The 17,012-nt window shown below is 44.1% G+C and overlaps 1 protein-coding gene across 1 annotated transcript; it reads right to left on the reverse strand.

The window, feature by feature from the left end:
* Nucleotides 1-741: 741 nt before the first annotated feature.
* si:ch73-248e21.5 lies at nucleotides 742-3,495 on the reverse strand. Its single transcript, XM_021626057.2, has 2 exons — nucleotides 3,367-3,495; nucleotides 742-3,023 (listed from the first exon to the last, which is right to left on the reverse strand). Exon 2 carries the CDS (start codon nucleotides 3,019-3,021, stop codon nucleotides 1,411-1,413), a length of 1,611 nt encoding a protein of 536 aa, XP_021481732.2. The 5' UTR covers nucleotides 3,022-3,023; nucleotides 3,367-3,495; the 3' UTR covers nucleotides 742-1,410.
* Nucleotides 3,496-17,012: the final 13,517 nt, after the last annotated feature.

Here is a 17,012-nt window from a genome sequence, read left to right on the forward strand (position 1 = left end):
CCACATACTTCAAGATGTCCACTATTGTTCGTCTACCCAAGAAAGCAAAGGTAACTGAACTAAATGACTATCGCCCCCACTTCTGTTATCATGAAGTGATTTGAGAGACTAGTCAAGGATCATATCACCTCTACCTTACCTGACACCCTAGACCCACTTCAATTTGCTTACCGCCCCAATAGGTCCACAGACTGTACAATCACCATCACACTGCACACTGCCCTATCCCATCTGGACAAGAGGAATACAGTACCTATGTGAGAATGCTGTTCATTGACATAGCTCAGCATTCAACACCATAGTACCCTCCAAGCTCATCATTAAGCTCGAGGCCCTGAGTGGCCACGCACTCCTCCAACTCAATCATCAAGTTTGCAGATCAGTAGTAGGCCTGATTACCAACAATTACGAGACAACCTACAGGGAAGAAGTGAAGGCCCTGGGAGTGTGGTGCCAGGAAAATAACCTCTCACGTAACGTCAGCAGAACCAATGAGCTGATTGCAGACTTCAGGAAACAGCAGAGGGAGCACGGGAGCATCCCTCCACCCCCCGCACTGGTCACTTTAATAATGTTTACATATTTTGTATTACTCATCTCATATGTAAATACTATATTCTATCATATTCTACTGTATCTTAGTCTATGCCGCTCTGACATTGCTCGTCCAAATATTTATATATTCTTAATTCCATTCCTTTACTTTAGATTGTGGATATTACTTGTTAGATATTACTGCACTATTGGAACTAGAAACACAAGCATTTCGCTACACCTGCAATAACATCTGCTAAACACGTGAATGTGACATACACCTTTCAAATCAAATCAAATTGTATTTAAACAGCTTATCTATAATAAGACCTTAACTATACTATTATCTGGAATACAGTACGCATGAAAACGTGTCAGTCAGATAAATTAAGCTAAATTGTTTATGCCCAGTGCAGTTCACCAATCCTTTTTATTTGACTAGCTCCTGATAACAGTGCATGTACAGTATTAGGAGTCAACGGTATTTGTCTCGGTGTGTTTGTAGAAATGGCACCTTTCTCCTCGTTGCTGTTTGACACATGACGATGATGTGTCACTAACAAGGTCTGAATTGTCTTAAAATGGGAACTCTCTTATCAAGTGTTATTTCCAGTTAGACATGTTGTTCTAATCTCTCTCTCTATTCCTCTCTCTCTGATCAGACCCAGGCTTAATCTGTCTTTCAGTAGACTTATGTAGATCTTATACTTTTGTTACAGCCAATAAACATACAGATTATCAATTCATATTGGAAATGTTTAAACTCTGTCAGGATTATAGTTTTCAAATCTGCCATGGAATTGGTGAACTAAGCATGAACATTTCTCTCCAAAGTAATTCCAGGTAAATTGTAGCACTGTAGTACAAAAAACTGAATCATACGCAGGTCTCCAACAATGTTTGGTCTGTAGTTTCTTCTGGTATCGCGCTTCCATTTGCATACCAGAAATCAGTGATGTCCTCCAGTGTCACTTTGGGTTGAGCCCACAGGTTGTCACACTCTACCCCTTTCTGCCTCACCTGCTCCCTCCTCCCCCTCTCCTTCACCCTCTCCCTCCCTCTCTCCCTCTGTTTATGGCCGGGTCCCACGGTGGAGCCGTTGGCGTACCAGAATTCCACCCTCTCCTCCGCCGATGATATCTGGTCAACCCACAGGTTCTCCAGATCCACCCCTGACACCTTCTCTCCTCCTCTCCTCACTCTCCTCTCCCTCTCTCTCTGGACTGACAAACGCACCGATAGGAAGACGGTGAGACCAAGGAAGACCGAAGCAGTCAATCCCAGAGCCCACAGAACAATGAAACAGACCAGTCTAGAAGAGCCAGGAGGCAATGATGGGGACCTTTCGTCTGCCTCTCCGCACTCAGGACGATGATGCACATTGTTTTCAGTTGTGTAGTTCAGCCTGTTGTCATAGCCTGAGATTGTGTGGTTGTGTCCAAGGGAATGAGTATGAGTTTTCTTATTCAAATGTACTGTTGTGTTACGATTATTAGAGGTTGTGGTATTACTGTATGAAAGTGTGTCTGTGTAGTTGTCTGTGTTATTATCTGTAAATGTGTTTGCATTGATATATGGAGCTGTGCTATTGTCAGCATGGGGGATTGAAACTGTGGCTGTGGTGTAGTCCTTAAACTGGCTTGTGTCGTCAGGTTGTGTTTTGTAGCCGGTAGCCCTGTAAGTCACGGTCATGTGCTCATACAAACCAGGACGTGTGACTGTGTACGTAGGTGAAACCGTCGTTGTTGTTGCGACGCTGTTGGCCTTACTTTGTTTACCTCTGTTCAAACCTGTCGCTCTACTAGTTGGGGTGAATGTGAAGAAGTCTCTCTGTGTTGTGTGGTAATCTCCTGAAGCAGTCTCTAGTCCTTGTGTAGCAGTGTGCTGGTCTGCTGCTTGTGATCTGTCTAAGTGTGGCTTCGCTAGCCTGGAGTCATTACTGGTGTCAGCAGCCCAAGTCTCTATGGAATTTGGTGTGTTCAGTTCTCTCGCTATTTCAATGTTGCTGCTGTCATGATACTCAGTCCCTTCCTCCCTGGGGAGAGTGGTGATGCTGGGGTGGTCAGTTGTGGGTGAGGCTGTGTGTCTGCTGAAGGGAAGAGTCTCATGGTGATTGTGGCTCTCTGTTTCCTTCCTCAAGTCTCCTGCAGTTGTGTGCCTGTTGCTCTTCTGTACGGCTGTGGTGGCAGTTCCTGTTCCGAGAATGCCTCTTCCATGAGTCGTTCGGCCTGAGTTGTTGACAGCTGCTAAGCTAGTGCTTTTCTTCAATGGTGTTTTAGACGTGCCACTAGTCCTACCAGGGTGGTTTTCAGTTGTGGAGAGTGGAAGCATCAGGGGGTCTGATGTTGGAGTGCTGATACTAAGGTCTAGAACTGTTGTTGTGGTTTCTGTGGCGCTCGGTGAAGCCGCAATGGTGGAATGGAGGACAAGAGTGGCGAAGAGGTGAGGAAGGCACAGGGCAAGGGAAATCAGAGCCCCTCTCATCATGTCTGTGTGCGAGAAAGAGGGGGACAGAGAAATATTTAAATAGTGGGAGAGAGAGGTAGAGAGAAAGAAAATGAGAAATAAAGAGAGAGAGAGCGTGAGAGCGTGAAAACGGGAGAGAGACAGAGGCATCCAGCTAATCAGATTACTTTGTTTTGCTTGTAGTACTGTAGCACACTAAACTCTCCCATTGCTTCCCATGGCCATTCAGTCTCATACCCAGTAAGTTGTCAGTTCTCGATGAAAAAGTCTAGCGATTTCTAGCGATTTCATACAATTAGAGAACAATAACTCTGCTCAACATGGATAATAAAATATCTATGCAAATACACAGAAAAGTACACATACCTAATTGTCCAGCTTTCTCATCTCACTGCCTCTTCCCCTTTATCTGTGATTTCCTCTTCTGCGGCGCCACTCATCATCGCACCCTGCTCTAACCACAAGCCTCTCACTCGAAGTTGACACGAGGTCTGTTTTGATTACCGTGGCAACAGAGCTATAAGGTGCAAGTTGTGGTATGATGATGTGGTATGACATGGCCCCTCCTCCATCCTCCATTGCTCAGTCCCCTTAGACGGCAGTTTGGAATAAAAACACGAGTTACACCCCGCTTCCTGTTGACTCAATTCATCTCACATGTTACAGATTCAAAGTGACAAGTGAACGTTTGGAGAGAAAAGTGACAGACAGCATTCAAGTCTGTAATTATCATTTTTTGCCATTGAGGTCAACAGTGATGTCTAACACTTTACTCATAATGCTAAGTGATTTCAACATACTGATTATTCATCATGCCTGCTTGACAAAAAAAGTATCCAGTGCAGATTAGGGGAATTTTTTTAACACAATCATGGTCATCTGTAAAATGATTTTCCATAGATGATGAATTTATGAACATACGTGTACAGGATGTGTAAATTACATTTGTGGTAAACCGTGGGGTGTTGGGTTTAGTGTGCAGAGATCGACACAGACGGGGAGGCTTTAGTCCGCAAAAACAACTTTACTAACACAGAAAATAAACATAACAAAGAAAATCACTTCGGTTTGGCTCCGTCTTTCTTCTCTACTGTGGCTTGGTGTCGGTCTCTCTCGCGGTGTGCCACCATGCTCCTTTTATTTGGCCTCCACGGCTGGTTGGATGGGCTGCTCCTCGCCTTCCTGCTCTTGGGACAAAACGGCCCCTACCCCTGTGTCAGACGTGTCTGTCTGGACCAGGAGGTTTTTTGAGAAGTTCGGGGTGACGAGTACCGGGTGCGAACATAGCACATCCTTCAGGGCCAGGAACGCCGCCTCTGTGTCCTCTGTCCATCGCCCTGTCTGGGGTAGTCGTGCCTTTGTTAAGTCTGTGAGGGGAGAAGGTATTGCGGCAAAGTTAGGTACAAATCTACTGTAATACACTGCTAACCCCAGGAAGGCCTTCACCTGACTCTTGGTTCGGGGGACCGGACATCCCCTAATGGCAGCGATTTTTTTTTTCTTGGGGTTTCACATTACCCCTCCCGATCTGATAGCCCAGGTACTCCACCTCGGCGTAGCCCAGCTTGCACTTGTGGGGGTTCGCGGTCAGACCTGCATCCTTTAGCGCATCCACCACGGCCTGTAACCTGCAAACATGTGACTCCCAACTGTCACTGTGCACAATTATGTCATCCAGATAAGCAGCGGCGTACTCACTGTGCGGCCGCAGGACGCGGTCCATGAGTCACTGAAAGGCTCCCCGTGGAGCCCGAAAGGCAGAACCCGGTAGTGGTATAGCCCCCCCCCCCCCTCCCTGGGGTGGAGAAGGCAGTCTTCTCCCAGGAGGCCGCTGCCAGTGGCACCTGCCAGTACCCCTTCGTCAGGTCCAAGGTGCTGACGTCTCTCGCCATCCCCAAGCGGTCGATCAGTTCGTCCACCTGGGGCATGGGGTAGGCATCGAACTTACTGACCTTGTTCAGGCCCCGGAAGTCATTACAGAAGCGGACGGTTCCGTCCGGTTTTGGAACCAGCACTATGTTGATAGACCACTCACTGTGTGACTCCTCCAGTACCCCCATTTCTAACATTGTCGCCACTTCCCGCTGGACCACCACCCTCCGGGCTTATGGTATCCGGTATGGCCGTTTACGTACTTTTTCTCCTGGACGGGTGTGGATATGGTGTTCCACAAGATCCATGTGCCCCGGCACCTCGGAGAACCCCAGAGCTGTGATCTAGCACTCCGGGCAACTACGGCAGTAGTCCTACACGGCGCGCTTGACTCCGGGCCAGCCAGTGGAACCAGTTCTCGATCTGCTCCCTGGTTTTCTCCATCCCCAGGTGTGCCGCAAGCAGGTGGGTGTGGCCAAGCTGCAACACAGTCCTGACATACTGGCTGGGTATGAGGAACAAGTATTTTGCATCCCCATTATGCTTTGCTACCTGATACAATCAATTATGCTTGATTGCGTAGTGGGGGTAGCGCCAATCACTTACCCCAGGTAACAGTACGCCATCCACTGCAATCACCTGGCCCCTAGCGTTCTGGAGATTGGGGTCTTCTAACTAGGCCGTCCCGAACTGACCCGTGAGGATTCCAGTGTCGGGAGGTCCGTCTAGGGCCTCCACCTCCATAAAGGGGAGCCTGAGGTCTTCCTCGCACGGTGGCTTGCTTGCCGGAGCGGGGTCGTCTCCCTCCTCTGGGTCCGACTCGGGCCCCGTGTGAGCCACTGTGGGTGGGCCAGGGTCACCATGCTGCCAGAGTCCAGCAGAGCGCTGGTGTCGATGCCATCGATTCGTACAGGAACCATCGGAGGGGCCGTCTCGGTGTGCGCCCAACAGGAGGTGACGTAACTCGCCATCCGGGTTACCCCAGAGCTGGTGGATGCGGATGGCATGGCCTCCTCCCAGCCAGGACATCTCCACGCGAGGTGCCCCGGCTCACCGCACTCATAGCAGCAAATAGCACAAATTCTGACAAACTCCAAGCATTGATTATGCAATAATGGGCTACCATCAGTCAGGATGTGGCCCAGAAGTTAATTGACAGCATGCCAGGGCGGATTGCAGAGGTCTTGAAAAGAAGGGTCAACACTGCAAATATTGACTCTTTGCATCAACTTCATGTAATTGTCAATAAAAACCTGTGACACTTATGAAATGCTTGTAATTATACTTCAGTATTCCATAGTAACATCTGACAAAAATATCTATAGACACTGAAGCAGTAAACTTTGTGAAAATTAATATTTGTTTCATTCTCAAAACTTTTGGCCACGACTGTACTACCCTATTTATTGCCTACCTCCCTACTCTTCTACATTTGCACACACTACATATATTTGTCTATTTTTTTCTATTTTTCTTTTCTTTTGTGTTATTGACTGCATGTTTGTTTATGTGTTACTCTGTGTTGTTGTTTTTGTCGCACTGCTTTGCTTTATCTTGGCCAGGTCGCAGTTGTATATGAGAACTTGTTCTCCACTGGCCTAACTGGTTAAATAAAATAAAAAATGTTAGACTAAGGTTTAGGCTAAGGTTTAGACTAAGGTTTAGACTAAGGTTTAGACTAAGGTTTAGACTAAGGTTGTAACGTAACAAAAAGTGAGGGGGTCCGAATTCCTGAATGCGCTGTATGTTTTAATTATTTGGGGTATAGGGGAGGGTCACTTGTTTTTTTCAAGTGTTCAGGGAGGGTTTAGTTAAAATATATTTTGCTTGAAGGGAGTGCCAACCGTTCTCATTTCAGAGATCTGATTTTTTCCAGGTAACCCTTATTATAAATAACGTACACTTCCCTAAGGACATGCAAAATCCTAGAGGATAACCTGGTTCAGTCTGCTCTGCACCAGATACTGGGAGATTAATTCACCTTTCATTAGGACAATAACCTAAAACACAAGGCTGGAGTTGCTTACCAAGAAGACAGTGAATGTTCCTGAGTGGCCTAGTTACAGTTTTGACTTAAATTTGCTTGAAAATCTATGGCAAGACATGGAAATGATCAACAACCATTTTGAAAGAGCGTGAAGAATTTTGAAAAGAATAATGGGTAAATGTTGCACAATCAATGTGTGAAAAGCTCTTAGAGACTTACCCAGAAAGACTCACAGCTGTAATCGTTGCCAAAGGTGATTCTAACATGTATTGACTGACTCAGTTGGTTAAATACTTATCTAATCAATATATGTTAGTGTTTGATTTTAAAAAAATTCTCTCTTTGACAGTACAGAGTATTTTGTGTAGATCATTAACAAAAAAAAGACAATTAAATGTATATATCCCACTGTAACACAACAAAATGTGGAAAAAGTCTAGGGTTGTGAATACTTTCTGAAGGTATGTGAAAACATGTGAACAACTGACCTCATGTGTCTCATTTGTTTTGAAGTGAACATTTCAGCTCAACATGTGAAAATAGCTATTTCACATATGGCTTTTTGTAAGTGAATTCATTAAATTGTATGGGGTTTTTAAGATAAGCGGTGTGTGCTGTTCACCTAAAATGTGTAAAAACGTGTTTTACTAATCTTTAGTCAGTATGATTACATTTCACCTGATCACTTAGTACTGACTTCTCAGTACAAACGAACCAGGAATTTGAACTCACGTTTTGCATTACGCTGATCTTCATGCTGCGCCACAAAGTCTGTAGCCTTCTCAGAAGACCCTGACATGGAACTTTTTAAGTTTGTGCTTTTCTAATAACCAATGTATGTGTTCATGCAAGTGACTTATTGAACGAATCCTCACTATCAGTATCTGCAATTTGGCGGTTACGCCAAGAACCTTGCTTTGAGAAAGGGATATCACAGGGCCTCAGCTTAGAGAGAAGAAGCCTCTCGAGGTATTTGTCTGTCACATGAAGGAAGCAAACATTTATTATGAATGATAAATAGGTTAAATCATGCAAATATAACTTGTCTGTATAGAAGAGAACTAACGGGACTTCCCCGGGTAGAGCTTCTGATCAACATGTGTACTTGGTGCATTGAATTGGTTGGAACCTCCCCAGCGTGCTGATCAAAAAAATGTTCATTTAAAATTGACTGTGTCCCTGTGTTAGAAATTGTTAATTTAAGATTGACTTAGAGTGTCCCTGTGTAGAATTTCCACAATATCCCCTACACATTTATTACCTATAATGCATCTGCTATTTTAGTTATAAATGAATCAGTATTTTCTCAGCAATTTGAGGGTTTTCTGTTTAAATGTTACTCCTGAATCACTATGATAAATATAAATTAAAAAAGTATATATATATTGAGTGTATTATACAAAAGCTGAGATGTACTTTTAAGTTTAGTGTAGGAATACAGGTGATATTAAAAAAGTGACACAGACAGGGTGGTGCATCAGGAAGATTGGCATGCCGTGAACCAAGAGGTTGTGAGTTCAAATCTCAGGTAATAACATGTTGAATAGTATTTACTGTATAAATAAACATACACAGTGTCAAATATTTGAGTGGAGAACACTGCGGCTATTTTCTGATGTTCTGGAGACATCCTAACAACTTTTTGTTGGCAGTGCCTCATGTAAAAATGTGAATACATGTGAAAATCCACATTAAATATTATCAGCTGTTCCAAAACCACATGGTTTCACATGTGCATTTTTATGGGAAATAAAAAGTTACATGTGCAAAACATGGGAATTTCACTTATGAAATCATGTGATTTTCGTAAGTCTGTACTGTGCTGCAATACACACACGTACTGTAAGTAAGCATTGTTAGTCTACACTTGTTGTTTACAAATACGATTTGATTTCACACACACACACATTCACCAGCTTAACTTGACACATTGGTTGATGTGTGATTTCATTGTTTTGATGTAATTGTACCATTTGTCAGAATGCCTGTGTTCTCCAGAAGACAACATCTACAATATCACCCTGTGCTGCTTCAAAATCTGATATTTAGAAAGTGGAGCCCTTTTTAATAATTGGAAAAATAACTCCCTGAGTTTATTATTTACAGGAATTTACAAACACTGCACACCAACCTGTGGAACAGTGTTTCTTGATGTCCAAAATGAGGGAAGCAACTGTAATGTTCTGTGAATACCAGTAGGTGGCTGTAGAGGCACGACATTAGTGATGCGCGAGTTAGCTGGGGTTTTTTCAACACCCGCCCGCAATTGCTAATAACCCATCCGCAACACGACTAGCCTATTTGTGATAAAGTAACCTTCTGAGTTCCGCAACAGCCCCTACCCCACTAATATAGAAAATGCACTGTAGGCTAGTCAAAGATGGTGGAATGATTTGTTTCTGTTTATAATTTCTGAGATTTTGGTAGTCAACTTGTCTGTAATTAGATACATGCAGCTTCTCTTCTGTCATATGTTGCGCCAGAAGAGTAAATAATCCCTTGCACACCAGAATAATGTCATAAATGGATCGAATGAATGCTTCAATCTAGTTGAAATCGGTAAAGTTTCTATGCTTATTTTTGCAGAGCAAAGACGTTTATTTACCAGGGAAAAAAAGAAGAAAAAAAAAAGAAACAAAAACGGGAAATATTTTTTCAGTGCAAAATGTCAAAATTACCGGTTGTAAAGGAAATAGAAAACTGCTTGGATACATATTTTATTTGGTTGAAAAACTATCCGCTTCTATCATGCTGATAAAGATAACACCTCTACAGATGGTATCTACATTCGCATTCTCGCACATTCGCATTCTCTCAAGATGAAAACTGAAAGAATGAAATCATATTTCTCCATTCCTGTTCCTGAGTAAAAATGTTGTCTACATTTGGTGTATCCTTTTACTGCAAGAAATGCTTAACTCTGCAAAAGTTAATATCAAAGGAAAATTCCACCTCAAATCTTTTGGTATTTGTTTCATTAGTCCATTGTTGACGTAGTCCCATTTTTGTGTGTTGCTTATCAGCAATCAAGTTGTCAAGATATGTAACTTTCAAAATACAGAAATTATCCAGTATGATGCATTTTGCGTCATATGATGCTGCGTTTTGCTTCCTGTAAAGATCAGTGAATAGAACATTATCTTCACACAAGATCAGAAGATCAAGAAAACTGATTTGACGTGTATCAGATTGCATAGTAAATCTCAGATGCTCAGAACAGGAGATAAGAAAAGCATGGAATGCCTGGAGCTGTTTTGCATCACCCCTCCATAGAACAAAAATATAATCAATATATCGTTTCCAAATGATGATGTTAGGCAAGAAAACATTTTTCAGAGGATTGAAAAGACTGTTTCTCCATGTAACCCACTTACAAATTAGCATAGTTAGGAGCCATGGGGGATCCCATAGCAGTACCCTTCGTCTGAATTACGAAAACATTTAGAAACATGAAATAGTCATGTGTAACAGTACTCTTCTTGCGTTGTGTACAATCAGTCATCGACACGGAACTCCTACATGTAGCACCAGTCATGTAGCTTTATTCTGATAAGAACGACACAAAATTGCACGTCATGCAATGCACGTCTCACCATCCAACTCTGCACTCACGCACGCTGGTTTGGTGCTTGTTCACTGGGTAAACTATCATCAAAACCCTCCAGTTTGGGTATAGGTGTAGAAGTAACTGGAATTTTGGTTGAACCCCTACCAACAGATAGTGACAGATTAAATGACAGGAAACCCCTACCTCTCCCAACACCTTCCATTTTAACAATGGGAAAACAACACCCTAATAAAAATGTAAACAGCAAAACATGTATATATATATATATATATATATATATATATATATTTTTAAACCTCACGTCAAACTCTAACCTATATCTAGTACACTAGTAAAACTCACCCTACTTATATCAGATTTACATTAGAATTGCAAATAAACAAGTAACACCAAAGTTATAGTTTATCTGTGAAGAGCCTCAGCCAGAGAAATCATACATTTCGATAAAACGTTCTAGTGGCGCCCTCTTGTGGCAAAATGCGATATCGCCATAAACTGCACCAGCAACGTCTTATCTGATTCTTCAACAGCAACCACGGCGAAGTTCTGAGATGGAAATCCAGCGAAGGATGATCCGATCCAGAAGAAAGGTCACGGCACCACTGTAACAGTATAAGTTTAAACCGTCCCCTTGCCCATACCCGGGCGCAAGAACAAGTGACGTCACCGATTGAAACGCTATTTAGCGCGCACCGCTAACTAAGCTAGCCGTTTCACATCCGTTACACTCACCCCCCTTTTGACCTTCCTCCTTTTCCGCAGCAACCAGTGATCCGGGTCAACAGCATCAATGTAACAGTATAACTTTAGACCGTCCCCTCGCCCATACCCGGGCGCGAACCAGGGACCCTCTGCACACATCAACAGGACCATGCCCCAGGACTACCTGACATGATGACTCCTTGCTGTCCCCAGTCCACCTGGCTGTGCTGCTGCTCCAGTTTCAACTGTTCTGCCTTATTATTATTCGACCATGCTGATCATTTATGAACATTTGAACATCTTGGCCATGTTCTGTTATAATCTCCACCCGGCACAGCCAGAAGAGGACTGGCCATCCCACATATGCTCTCTCTAATTCTCTCTTTCTTTCTCTCTCTCGGAGGACCTGAGCCCTAGGACCATGCCCCAGGAATACCTGACATGATGACTCCTTGCTGTCCCCAGTCCACCTGACTGTGCTGCTGCTCCAGTTTCAACTGTTCTGCCTTATTATTATTCGACCATGCTGGTCATTTATGAACATTTGAACATCTTGACCATGTTTTGTTATAATCTCCACCCGGCACAGCCAGAAGAGGACTGGCCACCCCACATAGCCTGGTTCCTCTCTAGGTTTCTTCCTAGGTTTTGGCCTTTCTAGGGAGTTTTTCCTAGCCACCGTGCTTCTTCACCTGCATTGCTTGCTGTTTGGGGTTTTAGGCTGGGTTTCTGTACAGCACTTTGAGATATCAGCTGATGTACGAAGGGCTATATAAAATAAATTTGATTGATTGATTGATCAACAACAGTCACCCACAAAGTATCGTTACCCATCGCTCCACAAAAGCCGCGGCCCTTGCATAGCAAGGGGAACTGCTAAGTACAGATAGTAGTATAAATCCCCTGGCACAGTCCCCGCAGCCGGACAACTTTCTCACGGCTTCTGGAAGGAAATGCTGTAGGAACGCTCAACCGGTGTCGCTCATTCAGCCGACAGAAACTCTCAACCGGTTTTCCCCACTAAGCAGTGGGTCGGAATCAGAGGCCGAGTCTTCTCTGGTCTCTACTCCTCCCGTTACGGGGTCTGAGACGCCGAAGCTTCCCACCATTAGCTCTGACAAATTGAAAACTCTAGTCATTGGCGACTCCATTACCCGCAGTATTAGACTTAAAACGAATCATCCAGCGATCATACACTGTTTACCGGGGGGCAGGGCTACCGACTTTAAGGCTAATCTGAAGATGGTGCTGGCTAAAGCTAAAACTGGCGAGTGTAGAGAGTATAGAGATATTGTTATCCACGTCGGCACCAACGATGTTAGGATGAAACAGTCAGAGATCACCAAGCGCAACATAGCTTCTGCGTGTAAATCAGCTAGAAAGATGTGTCGGCATCGAGTAATTGTCTCTGGCCCCCTCCCAGTTAGGGGGAGTGATGAGCTCTACAGCAGAGTCTCACAACTCAATCGCTGGTTGAAAACTGTTTTCTGCCCCTCCCAAAAGATAGAATTTGTAGATAATTGGTCCTCTTTCTGGGACTCACCCACAAACAGGACCAAGCCTGACCTGCTGAGGAGTGACGGACTCCATCCTAGCTGGAGGGGTGCTCTCATTTTATCTACCAACATAGACAGGGCTCTAACTCCTCTAGCTCCACAATGAAATAGGGTGCAGGCCAGGCAGCAGGCTGTTAGCCAGCCTGCCAGCATAGTGGAGTCTGCCACCAGCACAGTCAGTGTAGTCAGCTCAGCTATCACCATTGAGACCGTGTCTGTGCCTCGACCTAGGTTGGGCAAAACTAAACATGGCGGTGTTCGCCTTAGCAATCTCACTAGGATAAAGACCACCTCCATTCCTGTCATTATTGAAAGAGATCATGATACCTCACATCTCAAAATAGGGCTACTTAATGTTAGATCCCTTACTTAAAAGGCAATTATAGTCAATGAACTAATCACTGATCATAATCTTGATGTGATTGGCCTGACTGAAACATGGCTTAAGCCTGATGAATTTACTGTGTTAAATGAGGCCTCACCTCCTGGCTACACTAGTGACCATATCCCCCGTGCATCCCGCAAAGGCGGAGGTGTTGCTAACATTTACGATAGCAAATTTCAATTTACAAAAAAAAAAAAATAAGTTTTTGTCTTTTGAGCTTCTAGTCATGAAATCTATGCAGCCTACTCAATCACTTTTTATAGCTACTGTTTACAGGCCTCCTGGGCCATATACAGCGTTCCTCACTGAGTTCCCTGAATTCCTATCGGACTTTGTAGTCATAGCGGATAATATTCTAATCTTTGGTGACTTTAATATTCACATGGAAAAGTCCACATACCCACTCCAAAAGGCTTTCGGAGCCATCATCGACTCAGTGGGTTTTGTCCAACGTCTCTGGACCCACTCACTGTCACAGTCATACGCTGGACCTAGTTTTGTCCCATGGAATAAATGTTGTGAATCTTAATGTTTTTCCTCATAATCCTGGACTATCGGACCACCATTTTATTACGTTTGCAATTGCAACAAATAATCTGCTCAGACCCCAACCAAGGATCATCAAAAGTCGTGCTATAAATTCACAGACAACACAAAGATTCCTTGATGTCCTTCCAGATTCCCTCTGTCTACCCAAGGACGCCAGAGGACAAAAATCAGTTAACCACCTAACTGAGGAACTCAATTTAACCTTGCGCAATACCCTAGATGCAGTTGCACCCCTAAAAACTAAAAACATTTCTCATAAGAAACTAGCTCCCTGGTACACAGAAAATACCCGAGCTCTGAAGCAAGCTTCCAGAAAATTGGAACGGAAATGGCGCCACACCAAACTGGAAGTCTTCCGACTAGCTTGGAAAGACAGTACTGTGCAGTACCGAAGAGCCCTTACTGCTGCTCGATCATCCTATTTTTCTAACTTAATTGAGGAAAATAAGAACAATCCGAAATTCCTTTTTGATACTGTCGCAAAGCTAACTAAAAAGCAGCATTCCCCAAGAGAGGATGACTTTCACTTTAGCAGTGATAAATTCATGAACTTCTTTGAGGAAAATATTATGATTATTAGAAAGCAAATTACGGACTCCTCCTTAAATCTGCGTATTCCTTCAAAGCTCAGTTGTCCTGAGTCTGCACAACTCTGCCAGGACCTAGGATCAAGAGAGACGCTCAAGTGTTTTAGTACTATATCTCTTGACACAATGATGAAAATAATCATGGCCTCTAAACCTTCAAGCTGCATACTGGACCCTATTCCAACTAAACTACTGAAAGAGCTGCTTCCTGTGCTTGGCCCTCCTATGTTGAACATAATAAACGGCTCTCTATCCACCGGATGTGTACCAAACTCACTAAAAGTGGCAGTAATAAAGCCTCTCTTGAAAAAGCCAAACCTTGACCCAGAAAATATAAAAAAACTATCGGCCTATATCGAATCTTCCATTCCTCTCAAAAATTTTAGAAAAGGCTGTTGCGCAACAACTCACTGCCTTCCTGAAGACAAACAATGTATTCAAAATGATTCAGTCTGGTTTTAGACCACATCATAGCACTGAGACGGCACTTGTGAAGGTGGTAAATTACATTTTAATGGCATCGGACCGAGGCTCTGCATCTGTCCTCGTGCTCCTAGACCTTAGTGCTGCTTTTGATACCATCGATCACCACATTCTTTTGGAGAGATTGGAAACCCAAATTGGTCTACACGGACAAGTTCCGGCCTGGTTTAGATCTTATCTGTCGGAAAGATATCAGTTTGTCTCTGTGAATGGTTTGTCCTCTGACAAATCAACTGTACATTTCGGTGTTCCTCAAGGTTCCGTTTTAGGACCACTATTGTTTTCACTATATATTTTACCTCTTGGGGATGTTATTCGAAAACATAATGTTAACTTTCACTGCTATGCGGATGACACACAGCTGTACATTTCAATGAAACATGGTGAAGCCCCAAAATTGCCCTTGCTAGAAGAATGTGTTTCAGACATAAGGAAGTGGATGGCTGCAAACTTTCTACTTTTAAACTCGGACAAAACAGAGATGCTTGTTCTAGGTCCCAAAAAACAAAGAGATCTTCTGTTGAATCTGACAATTAATCTTAATGGTTGTACAGTCAGTCGTCTCATATAAAACTGTGAAGGACCTCGGCGTTACTCTGGACCCTGATCTCTCTTTTGAAGAACATATCAAGACCATTTCAATGACAGCTTTTTTCCATCTACGTAACATTGCAAAAATCAGAAACTTTCTGTCCAAAAATGATGCAGAAAAATGTATCCATGCTTTTGTCACTTCTAGGTTAGACTACTGCAATGCTCTACTTTCCGGCTACCCGGATAAAGCACTAAATAAACTTCAGTTAGTGCTAAATACGGCTGCTAGAATCCTGACTAGAACCAAAAAATTTGATCATATTACTCCAGTGCTAGCCTCTCTACACTGGATTCCTGTCAAAGCAAGGGCTGATTTCAAGGTTTTACTGCTAACCTACAAAGCATTACATGGGCTGGCTCCTACCTATCTCTCTGATTTGGTCCTGCCGTACATACCTACACGTACGCTACGGTCACAAGACGCAGGCCTCCTAATTGTCCCTAGAATTTCTAAGCAAACAGCTGGAGGCAGGGCTTTCTCCTATAGAGCTCCATTTTTATGGAACGGTCTGCCTACCCATGTCAGAGACGCAAACTCGGTCTCAACCTTCAAGTCTCTACTGAAGACTCATCTCTTCAGTGGGTCATATGATTGAGTGTAGTCTGGCCCAGGAGTGGGAGGGTGAACGGAAAGGCGAAACGAACCGCCCTTGCTGTCTCTGCCTGGCCGGTTCCCCTCTTTCCACTGGGATTCTCTGCCTCTAACCCTATTACAGGGGCTGAGTCACTGGCTTACTGGGTCTCTCTCATGCCGTCCCTGGAGGGGGTGCGTCACCTGAGTGGGTTGATTCACTGATGTGGTCATCCTGTGGGCTATACTCAGCCTTGTCTCAGGATGGTAAGTTGGTGGTTGAAGATATCCCTCTAGTGGTGTGGGGGCTGTGCTTTGGCAAAGTGGGTGGGGTTATATCCTTCCTGTTTGGCCCTGTCCGGGGGTGTCCTCGGATGGGGCCACAGTGTCTCCTGACCCCTCCTGTCTCAGCCTCCAGTATTTATGCTGCAGTAGTTTATGTGTCAGGGGGCTAGGGTCAGTTTGTTATATCTGGAGTACTTCTCCTGTCCTATTCGGTGTCCTGTGTGAATCTAAGTGTGCGTTCTCTAATTCTCTCCTTCTCTCTTTCTCTCTCGGAGGACCTGAGCCCTAGGACCATGCCCCAGGACTATCTGACATGATGACTCCTTGCTGTCCCCAGTCCACCTGGCCGTGCTGCTGCTCCAGTTTCAACTGTTCTGCCTTATTATTATTCGACCATGCTGGTCATTTATGAACATTTGAACATCTTGGCCATGTTCTGTTATAATCTCCACCCGGCACAGCCAGAAGAGGACTGGCCATCCCACATATGCTCTCTCTAATTCTCTCTTTCTTTCTCTCTCTCGGAGGACCTGAGCCCTAGGACCATGCCCCAGGAATACCTGACATGATGACTCCTTGCTGTCCCCAGTCCACCTGACTGTGCTGCTGCTCCAGTTTCAACTGTTCTGCCTTATTATTATTCGACCATGCTGGTCATTTATGAACATTTGAACATCTTGGCCATGTTCTGTTATAATCTCCACCCGGCACAGCCAGAAGAGGACTGGCCACCCCACATAGCCTGGTTCCTCTCTAGGTTTCTTCCTAGGTTTTGGCCTTTCTAGGGAGTTTTTCCTGGCCACCGTGCTTCTACACCTGCATTGCTTGCTGTTTGGGGTTTTAGGCTGGTTTTCTGTACAGCACTTTGAGATA

This window comes from Oncorhynchus mykiss, chromosome 12 (assembly GCF_013265735.2).
Source record: "Oncorhynchus mykiss isolate Arlee chromosome 12, USDA_OmykA_1.1, whole genome shotgun sequence".
Classification (NCBI taxonomy): domain Eukaryota; kingdom Metazoa; phylum Chordata; class Actinopteri; order Salmoniformes; family Salmonidae; genus Oncorhynchus; species Oncorhynchus mykiss.

Coding starts and splice junctions, on each gene's coding strand:
- si:ch73-248e21.5 (XM_021626057.2), bottom strand. CDS start 3,021: ATGATGAGAGGGGCTCTGATTTCCCTTGCCCTGTGCCTTCCTCACCTC.